The 23,704-nt window shown below is 34.3% G+C and overlaps 1 protein-coding gene across 1 annotated transcript in view; it reads left to right on the top strand.

Moving 5' to 3' along the window:
- Topaz1 (testis and ovary specific TOPAZ 1) overlaps nt 1-23,704 on the top strand; it is a 64,535-nt gene that overhangs the window by 12,866 nt on the left and 27,965 nt on the right. Inside the window, 8 exon segments of the mRNA XM_027932005.2 lie at nt 213-277; nt 3,561-3,697; nt 5,099-5,184; nt 5,840-5,965; nt 7,625-7,688; nt 12,060-12,211; nt 12,402-12,494; nt 14,367-14,482. Coding sequence (XP_027787806.2) covers nt 213-277; nt 3,561-3,697; nt 5,099-5,184; nt 5,840-5,965; nt 7,625-7,688; nt 12,060-12,211; nt 12,402-12,494; nt 14,367-14,482 — 839 coding nt within the window.

Consider the following 23,704-nt stretch of genomic DNA (forward strand, 5'->3'; position numbering starts at 1 on the left):
GCGCAACTTTCAATGTTCATAATAACTTGAAATAATGACATATATTTTTCTCTTTGATAGTAGAAATTAAGTGAATATTCAGTAATTCTGTAGAATTGTTTTTATGGTCAGCCATAATCTAATTGTTTAATCTATAATACATTCTAATATGGTAAACATCATAGTTTAATATATAGATACTCACTTCTTGTCTAACCATAATCTCTTCATAGTGTAGAGTTTCAGATAAGGCGACTAACAAAGAAGAAAAAGAAAGTACTTACGAAGCTTGTAAAAGGTCTGTAACAATTCTTTGTTGTTGTTTAATGGTTTCTGGTCCTGGGGATTGAACCCAGGGGTGCTTAACCACTGAGCCACATCCCCAGCTCTTTTTTATATCAACTTGCTGAGTTGCCCGGAGCCTCGGTAAGGTGCTAAGGCTGGCTTTGAACTCATTATCTTCCTGCCTCAGCTTCCCCAGCCACTGGAATTATAAGCATGTGCCACCATGCCCGGCTTTACCATTTCTAATATAACTTTAAAATGGTCACCCATCTAATTGGTATTTTGAGTATTTTTATTCTGTTATATATACTTGAGCAATTGTGCCATAAACCATACATAGGTATGATTTAACTAATGAATCAGATGTACCCAGATACAAAGGATGTTGTAAGTTACTTTAAAACTGTCAGTACATTGTTTTGGGTCATTAAAATATTTTTGAGAAAGATAAGTGGTGGTAAAATAAAAGAAAGGATGTATATATGACTTCCATGAATTTAAGAATGGCTGAAATCAAAAGAACATTGTATTTTGCAAATATTTTTATCTGGGTGCAGGGAGTACTGAGAGTTAAAAGCATGCTGACTGGAACACATAAAACTACCAAATTTAGAGTTGGAGGACCCCCCACTTAGCAATCATTTAATCCATTCTGCACCTTCATTTGCTGCTGAGGTAAGCCCCTTCCATGTCAGAATGAACGTATTCAACTCCTTTTATGTTCAGGCAGTGGTTTTCAAAGTGATTCTTGGCGCAGCAGCATCTTGTGGGAACTTGTCAGAAATGGAATTATTGGGATCCACACAAAACAATAAACCAGAAAGAAACTCTAAGGATGGGACCCAACAATCTGTATGCAACAGGCACTCATCTAATGTGTGTGGAAGTTTGAGAACTACTGTGTTAAGGGCAAGGGTAGGTAATAATTAGGTGTGTGTTGAAGTCCAACGTGGTTTGTGACCATTTGGAAATCTTGAAGGGAAAAAGTAAAAAGGCTAACTTTATTTTCCTGATGGAAAGATTTTGTTTACTAGGTTATAATCTATGAAGGTTTATCATAAATTTGGCTCTACCATAGTGTTCAGCAGTGTGAGTAACATTGGACAAATCGCATCACCCTGGACTTCAGTTACCCAATCAAAAATAAAAGGGTTTTCTAGATCTCTTCCGTCTATAATATTTCATAATTTGTTGTATGTCACCACTTTTTGTTTGGGGTTGGGGAATGTTGATTAACTTATTATTGACATCTGAAGTTCGGGAGAGAAGTGAATGTTTATTTTGTGAGAAATTTCTCAACTCTGTCAGTGCTACTACATTTCAAACAAGGATAAACTAGCCCCACTTCTGTTTTTTACATCTCTGTCCCAGAAAACCTCTGCTGTTAAAGCTTATTATAATTGTTTTTAAGGTTAAAATACTATAGTATCTAAATGTTGATGTCTTTCTCCTAAAAAGCTAATTGATCTGTATCTACTAGTCCTCCTAACCTAATTTTGTAGATAAGTAGCCTCCAGATTAGTTTTTTTTTAAATATTTTTTTAATTGTAGATGAACACTCAGTATCTTTATTTTTTATGTGGTGCTGAGGATCGAACCCAGTGCCTTACACATGCGAGGCAGGAGTTTTACCTCTGAGCTACAGCCTTAGTCCCCAGATTAAATTTTTTATAAAATTGGTTGTATAGAATATCATTCATTAAAGTACATTTAAAGCTTTTAAATTAGCAAACCTGGAACAATAACATCTTTAATGCCTCTTCAGAAGAAGCCCTCAGATGTATCTAGATTTATTATACATACTTATCTTAAAAAATAATTTAGTGCTCACCTCACACGTTCGAGACCCTGGTTTCGATCCTCAGCACCATATAAAGATAAATAAGTGAAATGTATTGTGTCCAACTATAACTAAAAAATAAATATTATTTAAAAAAATAATTTACAGTAGTCCTCCACCTTTGTCCATGGGGATATATTTCAAGACCCCCAATGGATGGCTGAAACTGCGGTATTACTAAGCCCTTGTATGTAGCATACTTTTTCCTGTAGATACCTATGATAAAGTTTAATTTTAAATTGGGCACAGGAAGAGATTAACAGTAACTAATGATATTCCAAGAGTTAAAAGCATGCTATAAATAATAGCAATATATTATTAATAATAGCAATATTATATATAGATAATAGCAATATATTATAATAAAAAGTGCATGAATGAATACAGCTGCTACACTGTAATTGCCCTTCTTATGATGTGAGATTATACAATGTCTCTAAAGAGATCAAAAGTGAATTGTGGTGGTGTTGTGATACAAATGGCATTAGGTTACTGTGTAAGGGGTACTTGATTACAAGCAGTATTGCCATGGTTGTTCTGATACAAGATGTGACTACTGAGTGATTAATGGGTGGGTAGCATATGCTCTTTGGACACACTGAACAAAGGGATGAGTTAAATATCAGGCAAGACAGAAAGGGACAGGGCAAGATTTTGTCACACTTAGGAACAGTGTACAATGTAAAATGTGAATTTTTTTTTCTGGAATTTTTCATTTAATGTTTTCAGACCACAGTTGACAGGCAGGCGCTTTACCACTAGTGGAGGACTACTGTAAATGTTTTCAGACCACAGTTGACCACAGACAACTGAAACCATGGAGAGTGAAAAAAACCTTGAGTAAGGGAGAACTTCTAAAGCTCATTTCATTGAATTATCAGTAGAATAATTGGATGGCCTTTCTGGATTAGAGTGCTAACCTAGTTCCTCCTCAAACCTTTTGTCTAGCATGATCAAAAATATTTTGAGCAAACCACAAAGTGATATAGTCCCAGTTAGGAGACTGAAATAAGAGCAACATAGCAAAATTCCCTCTCAAAATTTTTTCCTCTGGTTTTAACCATACCACCCCATTTCTACACCTGCCTCAACAATTTAATAAGTATTGGTTTTCTGTTAGGTCAGAAACATTATATTGAAAATATTGAGGGCTGGGATTGTGGCTCAGAGGTAGAGCACTTGCATACCATGCAAGAGGCACTGGGTTCTATACTCAGCACCACATAAAAATAAAATAAAGATGTTGTGTCCACCTAGAAAATAAATATTTAAAAAGAGAATATTGAAATAGCACAAGGCCCTGGTTCAAGCCCTAGCACCACAAAAAAAGGAAAATATTGAAAAATAATATGTAGTGTATATATGCAGCATAATACATAGCATGTACATAGCACAAGGTGTTTGTTTACTGAATTCTCTTTATTTTAAAACTTTTCCGATCTTTCTGCTTATACAGCACAGAGTCTAGAAATGCAGAGATAATGACTGCTGAATGTCAATTAGCAGCACTGGGCACCAAACCTCTGTGCTTATCATTGCCTCCTTTGAATCTGGGTGGTCAAGAAGACATAATACCGAAGCCCTGGATGAATGGTAATATTTATTTTTTAAATAAAATCCGGTTGGCTTTTGATAATAGGAGACATTTCCACTGAAAATAGACATAAAGAGAAAAATAGGAACAAGTATGGAATATGTTAAGATTAAACTTATGTACCTTTTATTTAGTATTTTGATAAGACAGTTTCTGAAATATCTGTATTTGATACTGTAGTAAGAGTAAATTCACGAATACCTAAAATATTCATATTTTAATTGTTAGCATTTGTCAAGTTTTTTTTTTCCTGACAATTCATAATGCTAGGAACAAGCTTCCCTGAAGAATGAATCTAGAAACTATAAAATTACTTTGTAGCCCACACCCAACTCTTCTAGACTTTCCCAGTGCTTCCTTCATGCTGCCTCGTTATAGTGGGCTATATAGCATAAAGCTTGCAGCAGTCATGTGTTTTATTTCAAAATCTTTCAGTTTTCATAATACAAATTACTGCAAAACTATGCAGCAAAACTTCATCTTGTTCCAGATTATATCTGGATGCTACTGAAAGTTTTTATTTTATCCTTAGAAAAGAATGTTTTAAAATGTCCTATTTTCCACTTTAAAATACCTCCATTATGGCATATGATGTCTGATATAATGGTCAGCTTGGGAACACCATAACAAAATACCAGAATGGTAGCTTAAACAATTGGAATGTATTTCTTATAATTCTGGAAGGCTGGAAGTCCAAAAGTAGGGTTCTAGCAGGTTCTATACAGAATGATTTAGATCTTGACTTCTCTTAAGTTTCTAGACTCATATTTAAAATTATAGACTTACTATATGCTGCAGATAAGTTTCTTAAAAGCCTTTATAAATCTTTCTAAAGGAAGAATATTGTCAAACCAGGTGCTGGTTTACTTTCTGGTAAAACTTTCTGGTTTGCAGAAGGTTGCTTTCTTAAGACCACATATCCTTCTCTGAGTGTGTGCAAGGAGAGAAAGTGAGAGCTCTTTGTTCTTATAAGGACCCCCACTCTTCTACCCTCATGATTTAATTAACTTTAATTGCTTCTATAGAGGCCCTATCTCCAAATGTCTCATGGAAATTGGGGCTTTATAGTATGTAAATTTGGCATGGAACCCAGTTGAGCCCACAGCACCTGGTTTGACAGTATTCTCCTTTAGAAAGACTTATAAAGGCTTTTAAGAAACTTATCTGCAGCATATAGTAAGTCTATAATTTAAAATATGGGTCTAGAAATGCTTAAGGGAACTAAGATCTAAATCATTCTGTATTTCATAGTGATACACCTGGCAGCACAGTCTATAAATTGTACATGAATATTCCAAAGTGAAACTTTAAAGCGAATAGCAGTGGTGATCTACCCCATTGTTATAAAGGGAACTCATGGTAACATATTAGTGTGTGATGACATTCTAAATCATTTCTAGATTTCAGATTTCCAGGAAAACATTCTGTCCTAAGGCTGCAGAATCCTGACACTTGTGAAATATTTAAAAGGGATAAAAATGCAGGGGTAAGTCTTCCACTTTTGAAAAAACAGTAATTTTCTAAGTTATAACCCATACTTTGAACCTGTCTTTTTTTCCCTTCCCCTTTTTTTGAGGGGGGTGTGGAGTGGGAGGAAACTGGGGATTGAACTGCGGGGGGGAGGGATCAACCACAAAGCCACATCCTCAGCCCTATTTTATATTTTAGAAATTAGGTCTCACTGAGTTGCTTAGGCCCTTGCCATTGCTGAGACTGCTTTTATACTCGCAGTCCTCCTGTCTCAGCCTCTCGAGCCTCTGGGATACAGGTGTGTGCCACCATGCCTGGTTCCCCTATCATCCCTATCATTTTATTTATTTGAGTATTGTACACTAAGAAAAATTGATTTCAATTGATATATATAACTCTTAAATTGGTTTTTCGGTGTTCTTAAGAATGTAAATTGTTTAGAGTTCTATATTTCCTTAGCAAATTAGCAAACAGCTTATCTTGATACTGTTGTTTGGGGTATATAATATTTCTGTTTTAGGAACTGGGAGTATAAGCTCAGGGTAGCATGTATGAGGGCTTTTGTTCAAGCCCTAGCACACAAAATGTGTGTATTTTTGTTACTTCAAATACTTTTTCACTTTACTTTGTTTTACAGTTAATACAGAAAGGGAATTTTTCTAATTTTCTAGGTGTTCCAGAAGCCCTTAGGGTTGATGATACCCCATAGATATTGCAAGTTTCATTTTAATACATTACGTGGCTGTGAGAGATTGCAATGCAAGTTTGCTCATGTGCCTGAACAAGGGAATGAAAAGGTAATGCATAAAGTCTTTGAAGTAGAAATTGTGTTACTAACTAATGTGTCATATATTTTAGTTTAGATTTTTATTCTCTTCTGATAGCATAGGTGAGTTTTGCCTATTTTGTTTTTTTTTTTATATATAAATAAAACTTGATTTATATTCTTTTATGTCTGGCTTCGGTTTTAAAATCTTTTTTTAAGAGATGGGGTCTTGCTATTTTGCCCAGGTATTGACCTTGAACTCCTGGGCTCAAGCAATTCTGCCTCTGCTTTCCGAGTACTTTGGGTTTACAAGTGTGCACTACTGTGCCTAGATTGCCTCCTTTTGCTTTAAGTTTTTGAGATACCTCTATATTTTTAGTTAACTTTAGGGGTTTCTTTTTCTTTACTATATAGTAAATATATCGTTGTGTGAACATCAGTTTTGTGGATAGATATCAATGTTGATCGGCAGTTGGGTGGTTTCCAGATTTGGGTATTATAGTAGTGATGCTATCAATATTCTGCATGGGTTTTGGTGAACTTATATATACACTGATGGGGTTATACATAAAACTGAAACTGCTGAGTCATAGGTCTTCACATGTTCAGTCTTAGCTGCTGAACAGGTTTCTAAAGTGGTTGTACTAAATTACTCTCACCAGCAATATCAGTTCTGGTTGTATCATATTCTTTCAGTTCTTAGTATGATCAACCTTTAAATCTTAGCCATCTTGGTGAATGGGTAATGACTGATGCCCTCCCTGATGATCAATGAAGTGAGCATCTTTCAAAATGTTTTTGGACATTGGGATATACTCTTTGGAAGTACCCAAATATTTTGCCTATATCCTGTGAAGTTTGTTTCTTATCAATCTACAAGAACTCTGGATATAGGTTCTTTTGTCAAATTGCAGATATCTTTAGTCTGATTTGTCGGTTATTTTCTTTCATAGCGTTAACTTCTTTTAACCTGTTGAAGACATCTTTGCCAAGATCATAAAGATGTGCTCCTAGCTGGGCGCTGTGGCACTCAACTATAATCCCAGTGTCTTGGGAGGCTGAGGCAGGAGGATCGAGAGTTCAAAGCCAACCTCAGCAACTTAATGAGGCTCTAAGCAATTTGTCAAGACCTTGTCTCTAAATAAAATACAAAAAAAGGGCTGGGGATGTGGCTCAGTGGTTAAGTACCCCAGTACCCCCCAAAAAAGTATTCTTACATTGTTGTATTTTTTTTGTTGTTGTTTTTGTTTTCTTTTTTGTTTTGTTTTGGTTTTTTTAACCTTTTGCATTTTTGTTTGGTATAGGAGTTGAGATACTTTTCCCAGGTGCATTTTCAGGTGACGTGGTACCAATTATTAAAGACTGTCCTTTCTCTACTGTACTCCAGTGTTGCCATGTCATAAGTCAGCTGATGATGTATGTATGAATGGGTCTCTTTCTAGGCTTTTTGTTCTAATAATCAGTCACTATATTTATCCTTACACCTGTAAATGGTTATTTTTTACATACTAAATAAGGATTTTGAAATCAATTCAATATACATTTCAAACTGTAAGTTGACCAAATAGCACCTTCTTTATTTCAGTGCTTTAAGCTCACTTAAAAATTTTGAAATAAGCAAACAGAATTGAAATTTTATAGTTCTTATGAAATATAAAAAGGTAACTTTACATTTTTGTAACATTTGCAGGTTTGCATGGACGTATTTAGGAAATATATAAGTATCAATGAGCTGTGTTTGCTACAACGTGCAGGTAGGAGTCAGATGAAATTTATTAATATGGTCAGAAATTTATTAATATGGGTGTTTCACACATTGTGCTGTTGTATCTTATAGTTTGAAAATAAACTTTTAATACTAAGGTAAAGTATCCAGTTTTCATACTAAGAGTGGCTCTACTGGCCTTAGAAAGGATTAAAAGTAAATATGGTATTTTAATTTAAAAAAATTAACTCCCCTTATCTACTAATATCTGTTTTCAGTAGTACTAGGGATCGAACCCAGGAGAATTTTACCACTGAGCTACATCTCAAGCTCTTCTTTTTTGTCTTTGGGCAGCATCTTGCTAAGTTGTCCAGGCTGACCTCAAATTTGCGATCCACCTGCTTTAGTGTCCCATGTCACTGGGATTACAGGCATGTGCCACCATGCCCAGCTTGTACTAATATTTTCATAACTTTTACTTACAGATGTAAGGTAGAAAAAAAGGTTTAAAGGCTAATTAACAATACCAGTCTAAAGGGATTCTTCAGAACCTGAATCTTCCCTCTTTATCCTTCTCTTTTTACACTTCCCTTTCTTATCAGTTCACTATCCCTAATGAACTTTGTGCAGTTTTCTAAGCATGACAGGCTGTGTTAGAGCAGTGGCAGCACTGAATTACATCTGCTAAGGATGCCTCTCCTTCTATACCCTTTCCCCGTGGCAAAGACCTAGCTTTCAAACTTAGTCATAATAAATAGGATTACTTCCCCTATTAAGCCCTTGTCTGATTCCACAGTCCCATCCCACCTTGGGCCTCCATCTCCCTGTACTAAACCGTGAGCTCCAAGAGGACAGGGACCATATTCTATTTATATTTGTCACCTGACACAGCAACTAAAGCCACATAGTATGGTGATAATAGTATACTGCAGCTTCATATTCATCTACTTGAAATTTCCTACAGCTGAACAAGTCTGACAAGCTTATTTTATTTTGCTGCCATTATCATTTCTCCAGGGTTAGAGAAAGCATTTAAAAGACGTAGGTAACAAAGACATACATAAAACTCTGTATGAGAATGTAGTCATTATGGGAATATACTTGTCATCTGAGGGATGTAATAGCCCAAGACAAGCTACATGGGGTTAGATGTGGATGAATTCTGAAATTTCAGAAATAATTCTATGAGAAAGGGAAGAAAAGAGGGTGACATGAAAAAGATGTAAAACTCCCCAAAATGAAGTTTTGTATGAAGATTCACTGTGGCCACAGGAGAAATATCTGAACTTAGTTTTAGAACAGTGAATTCAGAAAACTATAAGGGCCTATAGCAAAGAATAAATTAATATAGGAAGTTGTCAAGAACCTGTGGAGATTCTTTATTATAAGAAGCTTAGATCAATGGAGTAGATAGCTTAGACCTGATGTTATATATAAAGGGGAGAGTTTACTGTATAGAAAGACCATAGGATTTCGGAAAAGATTTATTTAAAAAATGATAAGATATCTGGATAGCAGCCTAGAAAGAGAAACTCTGAATACCATTCATGTAAGTCATTGACCTAGCTGCTCAGGCTCTCAAGCAAGGCCTCGGGGACCATTTTGATATATAAAGGGAAATAATTCAGTGATGGAACTTCCTCCCATCATTGAACTGTGGGTCCTTGTTTATCAGTTTTGTTTGAATTTCCATACAGAATTCTTCCAGAAATTATTTTTAAATCTTTCAAGTTTTTATTTAATTTCAAATTTATAGTTACAAAAATAAAAAGAGCACAAAGAATATTCATATGAACTTACTTTGTCATTGTACTTGTTCTGTCCCCCAGCCGTGTGTGTGTGTGTGTGTGTGTGTGTGTGTGTGTGTGAGAGAGAGAGAGAGAGAGATATAACCCACCACTTGAAGGTAAGTTGTATTTATCATGGCACTTTACCACTAAGTACTTCAATGCATATTGCCTAAAAATACAATATCCTTTCATATAACTTTGGTACACTTGTCCATGTCCGTAAACTTAACATGGGCACAATAGTTTTATCTAATCTGTTTGTCATTTGACTCAACGTCCTTTTTAGCATTTTTTTTCCCCAGTCTAGGACACAGAGGTTTAGGATAGGTATTTAACATTTAGTTGTCACATCGTTTTAGCCTTTTAATCTGCAGTATTTTCAGTCTTTGTGTGAGTGTGTGCTTACTCATGGGGAGGGGAGGTAGCAGGGCTGGGTAGTGGCTCAGTGGTAAAGCTTTTGCCTAGCATGTACAAGACCCTGGGTTCCATCCCAGTGCCAAAAACAAATACAAAAATAACAAGCATTTTAAGTATACAGTTCACAAGCATTAAGTACATTCACAATGTTGTATAACCTTCACTACTATCAATTTCCAGAACTTTTTCATCATTCCAAACAGAAACTAACTATTAAATAGTAATTCTCTGTTGCTTCTACCCATTGCAATCCCTAGCAACCTCTACTCTGCTTTCTGTTTCTGTGAATTTGCCTCTTCTAGGTACTTTATATAAGTGGAGTCATACAATATTCTTCTGTGACTGGCTTATTTCACTTAATGTCTTTAGGGTTCATCCATGTTATACATAACATGTTTCAAATTTTCTTTTAAGGCTGAATAATATTCCACTGTATGAATATCTGTTGCTTATCTGTTCATCTGTTGATGGACACTTGGATTGGACACTTGAATTGTTTCTATCTTTTGGCTATGCAGAGTAATGTTGCTATGAGCCTGGATGTACAAATATCTGTTTGAGACTCTGCTTTTAGTTCTTTGGAGTATATACCTAGGAGTGGAATTAAAGGTTCTCTTTTATGCTTTATATTTGAATTTCTGTATAAAACTTTCTATCCAAAAGTTTTGGACTAAAAACATTTGAAAGATTACAGTTGTCTAGCATAAGCCAAAATGAATCAACATAATAGTAATTAGAAAAATTAAGTTATTTTGATCCATCTTGGGTAATCTCTGTGATTTATAGTAGTCAAAGGAAGTATAAAAGATGAACTTTATCATAAATTTAAACTGAAACTAGATTTATCAATAATATGTAAAAGTATTCTGATTAGAATGAAATTTCAGTCAGCTGTTTACAAAGGCATAAACTCTTTTCTCTTGTGAGGAAACAGCTTTGGAAAGGAATATCCAGTAGTTACTGATTCTATAAATTGTACCCTCAATCAAAAAAGGAGTATAAGTACCCAGTTCTGATAGATCATTGATCAAGTAATATACTGAATTGACTAAACATTTTTAAAAGCATTGTAGAAGTTCATATCAAAAGCCATAAAATGTCCAACTTTTCTACCCAATAGTTTCACGGGGATGATCATTTTAAAAGGAGAAATTCTATTAAAACTTCTTTAAAAAAAAAAAAAATTCTTAACAATGACAGAAGGGTTAAATGGCAAGTAGCAGACAATATAAACACTGTCTAATCTAGATTCTTTCCAATGACACTTTTTTAAAACATCTACAATACCAGTTTATAATTAATGAAATATAGTTAACACTCTGAATTTCCCATATTATCAGTTGATCTATTTTTATAAATAGCAAGAATTTATCTTATATGTGCCTAGGAAAAACAAATGTATGTAAAGCACCTTTAAAACAAAGTTGAATATTATTGCACATATTAAGGTTGTTAAAAATTATCTGTGCTACTGAATTTTGTCATTAGCTATACTTTGTAATTCATCTAATAATATTTCTGCTAGGAATAACATAAATATAAAGCCAAAAGTAATTTTTACTAAAGCACTAACTAACGTATACAAATTTTGACCTGGGAATTTTGGAATGGGGGGAAAGTGAACAATGCAGTCATCCCAGTTAATTTTAGTAAAATTAATGGGAACAAATTAGAAATAGTTTGCATTGTATAGAAAATAGATTATGGAATTGGATGAATGTAAAGGGACTACTTTCTCAAAGGAAATTAATGATTATGATTATGGGCAATTTACTAAAACTGATAATAAGCTGGAATCAGAAACATCACCAGGGTTAATATTATTGGGATTGAAACAACCAGAATGGGTATGTGTCAAAATAGTCTTCACCCATCACCAAATTATACAATTTCTTATCCAGGCCACATAAAAGCCTTAAGACTCCCTGGAAGCTCAACTCCCCGGGAGTTTATATTGACACCATGATATATTTGGCAATTCAGACTTACTTGTGAATAATACATGAGTTAGTGCTCAATCTAATGCTGAACATGCTTGGTTGCCTTCATTACTGAACATGCCATTTTAACTTAATTTTCATCAGATGTTTCTGATACTAAAACTATGCTTTTCAAAGAAATTGACATACTACTTTAAGTATAGAGAGATTATCTGATTTAGGAAAACTGGATATCTTAAAAGCAATAGATGACTATATTTTTCTCGCTTTCAGTAAATATATTTATGGAATACTACAGAAAGTTTCCTCCAGGTATACATTTTGACTTACAAGTGCTGAATGATCTTCTAATTTCTTTACTCAAACATTGTTTACTAAAAGAAGTGTTTCAGGTAGTGAACCTCAGCATAATGATTAAAATGCTGGTAAGTAACTTGAAACTATATATTTTAATATTCTAATTGCTTTGTTGTTTGAAATTAGAAGTTAAATGTTTTTTTAATATTCCCTAGGGGAAAAAAAAAACTTGTGTTTTTTAGCATAAACGAATTTGAGAAACTGAAGGTGTGCTGAAAGACAATATAAAAATGAGTGTAATTTTTTGTTTTTACCCAGCCTGCTCTGAAAATATTACTAAAAATATTTGAGCATGTGGCAACTATGAAATTAAGGACTGCTGTACCTGCTTTAGTTGATATCTTTTGCAAGGTATGACTTTTATTTTCTTTTATTCTCTAATAGTGAATAACCAAGAAAATGCTTACTTCCACACGTACCCTTGATCTGCCTCTTATTCATTTTCTGGATGCCAAAGAATTCTGCTTTCAAAAATGTTCTTTTTCTCCTAAAATAGTTTATAAACAGACTCCAGCGGGTGACAAGGCTTCCCCTCAAATATTTCAAGCACACTAAGTGACTGCTGATTTATAAAATCTTCGTTTCTACTCTTTAAGTATAGTTAAAGAAAATTCTTTCTCTGAAACATTTGAGGTCATTTATAACTAAATTGGTGTGTAAAATAAAACATTGTGACCAAAATAGAAACACAGTAGCTAAGAATTAAATCTGGCCCTAAACAAAAAGTGAAATTGGAATTTTTATGGTTCTCATAAAAATATAAAAATTATAACTTTTGACTACGTCCTAACACTTTTCAGTGCTACTTATCCATCCACTTCAGAATAACTAATAAATATTTGAGTGAATACTTTTTTTTAATAAAGACTGGTTGTTGAGTAAATACCTTTTAATATACCCCATTACAAAATTTGAAAGAATTACTTGAGTGGAGATTTTTCAAATAAAAAATTGCTTATCCTCTGTAGTAATTATAGAAAACCTCATTAAGGACCTCACAAACTCTGATACTGAATAACTTGGCTTTCTGCAAAATGTATCCCCATTACTGTCCAAATAAAATTGGCTTTACTGAAAGTATTTAACAAGGACAATGACATTCCATTTTTGCATGTTTAACATGGAGCCATCATTTCTAAAAGTTGTTTAATGCTAGTTCCAACTTCCCTGTTGAGACTTTCGGGGTTCAGTGATAAAGCCATATAATTAATGGAAGAGATGCTTTTCCACCTTATCACTCTAGCAGTGCACAATACCCCTATCTCATTAACATGACTACCATGGAGAAGAGAGAAATGAAGAGCTTTTTTTTTGTACTGCTTTGGGTTCCTGACTTACCAAGAAACAATTTATGAGCTGGGGTTGTGGTTCAGTGGTAGAACGCTCACCTAGCATATGAAAGGCCCTGGGTTCTATCCTCGGCACCACATAAAAATAAATAAATAAAGGTATTGGTTCAAACATAACTAAAAAGTAAATGTTTAAAAAAAAAAACATATTCACCCTGGTTTTAGAGCAGTATTAAAGGGCATATTTTTTAAAGTGTATTGGTAACCAGGTAACCAATTTGTTCTTTGCCAGGCTTGTTTGTAATTGGCCCTGTCCATCTTATCAAAAGGTGCTGCATCATCAGTAAACACAGACAAACCATCAGGAGTTCTCCTTTCAGTTCAGCCATGAGAGCCTGGGGTACTTAAGGAAGATGGGAAATGAGGCATATGTGAAAGAAAAAAAGTTAAATTTTTTTTTTTTTTTAGTCAAATACTATATTACATGTTCCCTGAGTTTTCACCTGATCTTTTTTACTGTTATGTCACCTGAACATTGGAGTCACATGGGGTATTTTTTTTTTCCTCCTGTGGCTGAGGCCCTAAATGAGGCTCGGGAAGAATATTTCTCAAGAAGGTACAGCTAGGAATGATGTACGAACACCAGTGCTACACTAAAGGATCAAGTAGCAAATAAGAGGTAGAGGTTGATAAATGGCTGAAATGACTTGGAGAACAGGAAGAAAATTCATTTTTTATATTCTCACTTTTGCTTTAAATTCTTAGGGTATCCTTCTGTGGTTCTGAAATGGTTGAAGAAAACACCTTTCAAGTTTTTTTAATGACTTTTAATTCCACTTGTCTCCACATTTCACTTCTTCTCTTCATTGTTTCACTCATATTGGCTTCCCAGTTCTTTCACAATCTTATGACTACTTCTCTTCCTTTTCTACAGCTTGTTGAAGCTGGAATGATGCTTGACCCAGAGCACTTTAACTATATTGTTAAGCTTTTATATCAAGTACAGGCTTCCAAACAAGAAATAACTGCAGTTCTGGAAATCAAATCCAGGTGAGCAAAATCATAATTAAAGCTAATACATCTATTTTGGTGGAGACCTATAAAGGATGTAGGCAAAGCACTTCTGACAATTCATGTGCCTTGATATCTGGATTGTTGCCCATCATAAGCCTTTCTTCCATGTCTTGACCAGTCCTATCTGTCAGTCTGCTTCTGCTCAGCCTTGCCATATCTTTCTCAGATCCTCATCTTGTTTTATCATTTAATTTTGCTTCATATAGCTCATATAGATTTCCTTATTTTTTTTTATTCCTTGTCATATTTAATAAAATGCCTTAATGCCTCTTTATTTTCTTTTTCTATTCAGTTTGAGTTACCAAAAGGCCTTTTTTTAAAAAAACAAATTTCTGATTCTTATGAGTAGTACCATGTACCTGATTTGAGAAAAAGGAAAGCTGTGACTTTTCATACTTTTTTTTCAAATAAAGTATAACATACATAGAAAACATACAAATTACAAGTATTTAAATGAACCATAACTTCAAAGATGAATTTAGCTTTGATATAAGAGCAAATGGCATCAGCCCCTGCGGTTATTCAGAATTCTCAGAAATTGCCAATAGATTCCATGGCTATTTCTGTCTCCATTCTCTTCTAATGCAGAGATTCCCAGACTTTCTGGGTTCACAGCATCTCATGGCCAAAAGAAATGCATTAGTGGTGCCATTTATTAAATAGTTAGGTCCAAAGAAGTTAACAGCATTTGTGCAAGGTCTGACAAAATGTCACTTGAAAATGTCAAAGAGCGTGTGGTACCCCTATGAGTTTTCTGTAGTGCCATCTGTGCCTTGGCGCAATTAGAGAAGTACAGCTCAAAGTAATACTACTTGTCTTCAAGGACCAGTATTGAAGTTAATTTGAGTTCTTTGAATTCTTTAGCTACTGATAGTTGTTACAATTTTCATAGAAACAAATAGTATTAAACGCTATTTTGGCTAAATAGATTTTTAGGGATTTTCATGAGGAAAATTACTGTTCGTTTAGCATACACTTCTGGGATACAATTATTTATATACTGGGTACCTTGATATAGTAACATTAAGGATGTTCTTTCTAAAAACTTTACCCATTTGGGGGCAGCAGTTACTATGGTAAAGAGATCAGGTGGCTAGCAAATTTTAGTCTACCACAAGATTAGCTGTGGCATAGGGAAAGTGTACACACCAGGGCTCGAGAGTGGCACTCTTCTTGTGCCCTGGGCAGCTGCAGAACTCTTTTTACAAGTAATTGAGAGTAGGATCTGTTGGTATAGGAAGACTCCAGAACAAACCAGCTTTTAACTTTCAAAATAATACAATCATGCAGTTACTCTTACAGTTTCTTTTACATCCTTTTCTTATATTCCCACTTTGAAAAGTTATTAACATTGGTAAACTGTTTGGGGAGTTCTGAGAAAGCAGAGAAATAATTGTATGCAGTTAAGGGATGTGGACCTAACCCCAACACAAAGGGAAAAATTATATTATACTTGAATTTCCTAATTCTTTTTGAAATGCTTTCTTTCCTGGCTTGGGAAATGACTTTTAATGGAAATTCATTCTTTGTATTTTAATTACAGTTCATTTGAAAGGCTTTCACAGCCTATATGGCTGTCACAAAGAATTTTGGCATTTATATTCAGATTATTAGAATGTAAGTTTGCCTATAATCTAGGAAATTATTATATATATTCAGTGATTTATTTTGAAACACTTAAAGTTAATATTGATTCGTTAGACTAATATCTGCCATTTTGCTGTTTTGTTTGTTCTTTCTCTTTCCTTCCTATAGGAATCACCTGAGCAATCTTTAGAATTTTTATTATTACCTATACTGTTTTTAAAGTCTTTTTATATAGGTTTTTATTAGTAATTCTAGTGCCCTTACCTTTTGACCCAGTGATCCCAAATCTAGAAACAAACCCTGAAAATTTCAGTATAAAAATAAATATACCAAAGATTATTCATTGCAGCTTTACTTACAATTTCATGATACTGGGGACATGAGTTAAATAATCTAGATATCCACACAGTGGAGTATACTTGGAACTGAATCGGTGATACCCAGGGAATACTGTTGGTGAAAATGTTCTAAATTTTACAGTTATTGGCAGGGTGTATATAAAAACATGGCTACATTTCCTCTAAGAAATTCCTTTTCAGTATAAGGACATGAAGGATGGAAAACAACATGCCATTCAAACATTAGTTTTAAAAAGTAAGAGTCACTATATTATCAGACCTTAGAGCAAAGAAAACCACTAGGGACAAAAGGAACACTACATAATTATAAAATGGCCAGTACACCAAGAAAACATTGTGTGCACATACAGGACTCCTAACAGTTTCAAATTACATGAGGTGAGGTGATAGAAATGGAGAAATAGACAAAAGTACCCAACTATAATTATAGTTCATCAATACCTGAGAAAGGGATGTCAAAGTACTAAGAATCGGCAAGGGTCTAAAATAGTACCAACAATCAAGGATCTAATAGGCATTTATAGACCATTCTACTCCAAAGCAACACAATACATATTCTCTTTTTTAAGTACCCTTGGAATATTCACCAAAGTGAATCATATCCTGAATAATAAACCTTAAATTTCTTAGAGTGTATGATCTGTACTTCCAATTTTTTTTCACCATAATGAAATCAAGCTGGAAATCAAAATGGAAAAATAACAGGAAAATCTCCCAACAGAAATAAAATAACATACTTCTATATAGTCCATAGGTGAAAAGGAAGTCTTAAAACTAAGCTAAATAAAAAAAAAAAATCACAGTTTGGGGGATATAGTTAAAGCAGCACTGAGAGGAAAATCTATAGCAATAAATATTCTAAGCTCATGGGACGTACTCAAAACTAAAAAGTTTTTTTCTCAGCAAGAGAAACAATAAGAGGTAAATAGGGAGCCTACATCCTGGGAACAAATTTTTACCCCTCACACTTCAGATAGAGCCCTAATCTCCAGAGTATACAAAGAACTCGAAAAATAAGAAAACAAATAACCCAATCAACAAATGGGCCAAGGATCTGAACAGACGCTTCTCAGAAGGATGTACAATCAACAAATACACGAAAAAATGCTCACCATCTCTAGCAATCAGGGAAATGCAAATTAAAACCACTCTAAGATACCATCTCACTCCAATAAGAATGGCAGCCATTAATGAAGTCAAACAACAAATGCTGATGAGGATGTGGGGAAAAGGGTACACTTGTACATTGCTGGTGGGACTGCAAATTGGTGCGGCCAATTTGGAAAGCAGTATGTAGATTCCTTGGAAAGCTGGGAATGGAACCACCATTCGACCCAGCTATTCCCCTTCTCAGACTATTCGCAAAAGACCTAAAAAGAGCATACTACAGGGATACAGCTACATCAGTGTTCATAGCAGCACAATTCACAATAGTTAGACTGTGGAACCAACCTAGATGCCCTTAAATAGATGAATGAATTTTTAAAATGTGGCATTTATACACAATGGAATATTACTCAGCACTAAAAAAATAACAAAATCATGGCATTTGCAGGGAAATGGATGGTATTAGAGCAGATTATGCTAAGTGAAGTTAGCCAATCCCTAAAAAACAAATACAAAATGTCGTCTTTGATATAAGGGGGGCGACTCAAAACAGAGCAGGAAGGAAGAGCATGAGAAGATTACCATTAAACGGGGATGAGAGGTGGGAGGGAATGGGAGAGAGAAGGGGAATTGCTCAGAAGATGGAAGGAGATCCTCATTGTTATACAGAATTACATATAAGAGGATGTGAGGGGGAAGGGAAAAAACAAAAATGAGTTACAGTAGATGGGGTAGAGAGAGAGGATGGGAGGGGAGGGGGAATAGGAGGGGCAGCAGAATACAACAGACACTAGCATGGCAGTATGTATAAACGTGACTGTATAACCAATGTGATCCTGTAATCTGTACATGTGGGAAAAGTAAGAATTCATACCCCATTTGAATCAAATGTATGATATATGATATGTCAAGATCATTGTAATGTTTTGAGCAACTAATAAAAAAAAAGCAAAATAAACTTAAAACATAAGGACAAAATCTGGAATTGAATCTGAAAGTGATAAAATCAGTGAAACAAAAAGCTGTTTCTTTGAAGATTAAAGAAATTGGTAAACCTCTAACAAGACTAAAAATAGATATTATCAGCATCAGAAATCAGCCTTCCCTTTGTTAGTACAGATCCTGCAGCCATTAAAAGGATCATAAAGGATTGCTTTGAAAACTTCAACATAATAAACAGCAACATAGATATGTGGAGCAATTTTTTCAAAAACCACATGATATTGAAATGTACCCCATCTGAACTAGATCATCAAGGTAGTTTTATAACTACTGAAGAAATTTATATTTTAAAAGCTGCTGGAGAAGATATCCAAAGGGCCAGAGAATTCTATCAGTTAAAGAATCAACATGAATTTATACATCCCCCCCCCAAAAAAATACCAGCATATTTTTGAAGCCAGTGTTACCCAGATAACACAACAAGAGTATGAAGGAGAGAGTGGAATGAATCTCTCTCATGAGCTTACATGCAAAAATTCTCAGAAAAAAAATAACACATCAAATGCAGAAATACATAAGAATTATACAATATGATCAAGTAGGTATTCTAACACTGCAAAGATAGTTTAATATATCAACAGCAGCATGAAAAAAGTCATGTTAATACAGAAAAGCATTTGACAAAATTCGTCTGTGCTTGACCAAAAATACTAAGCAAAATTAGGAATAAAGGAATTTCTTGATAAAGGACATCTGAAGAGATCTGAAGCAGACATAACTTAGTTGAAAGATTGGATGCTTTTCTTCTAAGACTGGGAACAAGACAAGGATGCCTGCTCATACCACTGTTGCATAGTAAAGCACAAGTCGGAACAAAAGGCATACTGATTGGAAGTAAAGAAATAAAGCTTCATATTTGTAGTTGACATTATAGTTTATATATATGCCAAGAACTCTGCAAAAACAGTCCTGAGACTTAACAAGGACAGCAAGATTGCAAAATAAAGATCAGCTCACAAAATCAGACATGTTTCTATATAATAGCGATGAATTGGGGAAATAAAAATTTAAAATGGCATCATTTATTGATGGCTCCTAAAAATGAAATATCTGAAGGTAAGAATCTAATAGAACACATACTGGACTTCTATGCTGGAAATTAGAAAACGTTGATGAAAGAGACCAGAAGAGATTAAACAGACATACTATGCTGATAAAGTATAAGACTGAACATAATAAAAATGTCATTTCTACAAAATTTCATCCATTTGTTTAATGCAATTCCTTTTGGAATCATAGCAGAGTTTTTCTAAAGTGTATATGCAAAGCTAAAAGAACTAGAGTAGCTAGAACAACTTTTGGAAGAGAATTCTGAAGTGAGTATTCACTCGACCTGATTAAAACTTACTGTATGGCTGCAATAATGAACACAGTGTGGTTTTAGTAGAATTAGTTTGAAATTTTTCTGTTTATAACTTTGAAGACCATTTTTACACATTTTGGGTGATTTGTCTGCCCTCCCCCCCCCTTTTTATTGGGTCATTCCTTAAAGAATTTAACATAAATATTAGGCCTTTGTCTATAGCATACATTGCCATTTTTTTTCCAGTTTGTCGGTTGTCTTTTGACTTTGGTGGTTTTTACCATGCCATGCAGAAACTTCTATTTTTATACAACCAAATGTATCCTTTTTAAAAATTGCCCCAGTTTTGAGTCAAGATAATTTTTGTTGCTTCTGTATATCAAGTCATAATTTCCCTACCCCAGGGTTTTAGAGGAACTCAACCATGTTTTTTTCTATTGTGATGTCATTTTTAAAGTTAGATTTCTTATCTATTTAGAGTTTGTGTATTGCGAGATACCTAATTTTATCATTTCTAAATGGTCATTCAACTTTTCCAGTAATGTTTATTTTTTTAAAAAAAAAAATTTATTTCCAGTAACTTGGGGTACCACTTTTATCATGTGCTAAATTGAACATGTATTTGGGTCTGTTTCTATACTTTATTATATTCCACTGGACTGTTTCTCCATGCCCTAGTACTACACTACTTTAATTACAGAGGATTTAATAGTTTTAGTAGCAATAATTCTTTCATTATTTTACTTTTCCAGTGTTTTCCTGGCTCTTCCTATATTTATATTTTTCTATGTATTTATTTCCTACTTCCTAACTTATAGTAGCTTATTGGTATTTTTATCCTAATTGTATTAAATTTATGAATGAACTTGGGAAAACTGACATCTGTGCAATTATATCATATTCAAGAATAGGGATTGTTTTCAGAATGTTAGTCAGCTTTGCATTACTGTGACAAATACCTGAGAAAAATATTTGAAAGAAGGAAATATTAGTTTGGGCTCATGGTATCAGAGGTTTTCATTTGTGGTCTGCCAGCTCCATTGCTTTGGGTCTAAGGTGAGGCAGAACATCATAGTGGAAGGGAATGGTAAAGGAAAGATGCTCAGTTCATGACATCTGGGAAGAAGAGGGTGGGGAAGGGACTGGATAAAATATAAACCCTTCTAGTGACTGACTTCCTCCAACTCAGTCCATTAGTCTATTCAGCTATGAATGGACTGATCCACTGATGAAGTCAGAGCCCTGGTGATCCAGTTACTAATTGAAAGCCCCACCTCTGAACACATGAGCCTTTGGGAAACATTCCAAATCCAAACCATAACATCCAAATTTTGTTTCTTTCAGGAGTGCTTTATAATTTTCCTCATGTATGTATTTTAATATTTTTGGTGCTATAAGTGAAGTTTTCTGTAAATCTTTTTTTTTTTTTTTTTTTTTGGTGGAAAAGGTACTGATTTTTGTTTGCAAATTTTATATTCTGTTTTACTCTGAGGTTAGAGTTGGTTTTATTCTGGAATCTGAGATTTACCAGGTATACAATCGTATCATCTGCAAATAGAGATGATTTGACTTGTTAACCATTAAGCCTTTAAGTGATTCATTTGATTGCATTGGCTCATCCCTTTAGTACAGATTGAATAATAGTGGATAGAGTTGATATCCTTGCATTGTTCCTGATTTTGGTGGAAATGCCTCTAGAATTCTTATTAAATGTGACACTGGCTTCCGGACTAAGGTACATATTTTTTTTTTTTTTTTTAAGTACCAGAGATTGAACCCAGCTGCACAGCCGCTGAGGCTGGGTTTGAAATTGTAATTCTCCTGCCTCAGCCTCCAGAGCTGCTGAGATTATAGGCATACGCCACCATGCCCTGCTATGTTTAATGATTTTGAAGAAGCATTCCTCAATTTCCTGCATTCTTAAGTATTTTTGTCATAAATTGTCAAATTTTTTCAAAGGCTTTTTCAGTACTTATGGAGTTAATCATGATTTTTCTTTTAGTCTTTTACTATTGTATATGATACTTATGGATTTTCTAAGGTTGCATTTAGAAAATTCCCTTCTTAGTGTATTATTTTCTTAATGTGGGCTTGAAATCTCATCAACATTTTATTTCCTCTCTTATGATCTTTTTTTGTTTCGTTTTGGTATTGGTACTGAACCCAGAAACATTCTAACACTGAGCTATATCACTAGCCATTCTTATTTTACATTTTGAAATAGGGTCTTGCCAAATTCCTGAGTCTACTCTCAAAACTTGTTATCCTCTGTTTCTCATTTACTGCCTATCAGAAAGCCAAACAATTGCTCTGTATGGGCTTCCAAAGAGAGCACCAGTACTAGAAGAGTACCGTTACCAATAATTGAGCAACATTGATTCCTCACATTGAGAATTGAACATTACTTTCCTATATGAATACACGACCAATGTAATTCTGCATCATGTACAACCAGAATAATGGGAAGTTCTACTCCATATATATATAATATATCAAAAGACATTCTACTGTCATGTATAACTAATAAGAACAACAATAAAAAGATTTCTCACATTGAGAACACTCTTCTCATATAACCTCTTCTCAGGTTCAAAATATTTAAAAGTTTTAAGAAACATATAAAAATGGGATTGAAGGGACTTATACATTTAAATCAGTCACATTATCTGTAAAAGTTAACTGTAAATTGTTATCTAGGTAAAAGCCTCTATTACTTTTGTTTGTGTAATATCAGATTCTGAATAAAACTGCTGCTGGCAGAATGCTCATTAAAGTGGATTTAAATTCCAAATGAAAAGTTATTGATTTCCAAAAGGGCAAACATAGCTAAGCTCCTAGAAGCATCTGAAGTTATTAAATTACCAATTTAGCCTCCGTTATTATTTTAAAAATATTTTGCTTGTTTATTAAATAAACTGTATAAAGTATTAAAAAAAAAAAAAACTTGTTATCCTCTTGCCTCAGCCTCTCAAGTCACTAAGATTACAGGTGTATGCTTCTATGCTTGGCTATGATTGATACTGTTTTTTAGAATTGTTTGTTTGTTTTTCTGTCTGTTGAATTGGTTGACCTTTATTTATTTATTTTTAATAAATAAAATATTTATTTATTATATTATACTGAGGATCAAACCCAGGGCCTCACACATGCTAGGCAAGCGCTCTACCACTGAGCCACAACCCCAGCCTTTATCTGTTGAATTTGGATATAAGTGTTATACTTGCTTCCTAACTGGGGAGTTGTTCCTTTTTAAAACTCTGGAATAATTCATAGAGCATTAGGACTAATTATGAAAATAAACCCCTAAGTTGGGTATTCTACAGAACTCTTTCTTCTTTTCAGTTGCCAAAGTTTGCTTATTTTTCTTTCCCAAAAACTATGCATTTCAAAAGTTGCTTTCTTTAAGATCACACAGAATTTTAGGTTCTTTCCCTGTGGTCTGTGTTCTCATCTACTCAGGTGCTTTTGTTTTGTTTTTATTTGCATGACTTAGTATGGATTTAGTCTTGGCCTTCATTTTTGGTGGAGGGGGTTGTATAGGGAGCACTTTACCACTGAGCTACATCCTCAGCCCTTTGATTGTTGAGATAGGATCACACGAAGTTGCTTAGGGCCTCATTAAATTGCCTATGCTGGCCTCAAACTTGCAATCCTCCTGCCTCAGCCTCCCAAGTCCCTGGGATTACAGGCATGTGCCACTATGATGTTGGTATTTTTTAGTCAATATCAGGACCTTCTAGTACATCTTTTCTCATTTCTTCCTCCAGGTTTTGTTTGCTTCCTTTGTTTTTCCTTTAATCTGTCTTTGCTTGCCACAGTTCCTTATTGATCAGTGAGGGC

Source organism: Marmota flaviventris, chromosome 1, assembly GCF_047511675.1.
Source record: "Marmota flaviventris isolate mMarFla1 chromosome 1, mMarFla1.hap1, whole genome shotgun sequence".
In the NCBI taxonomy this organism is placed as follows: domain Eukaryota; kingdom Metazoa; phylum Chordata; class Mammalia; order Rodentia; family Sciuridae; genus Marmota; species Marmota flaviventris.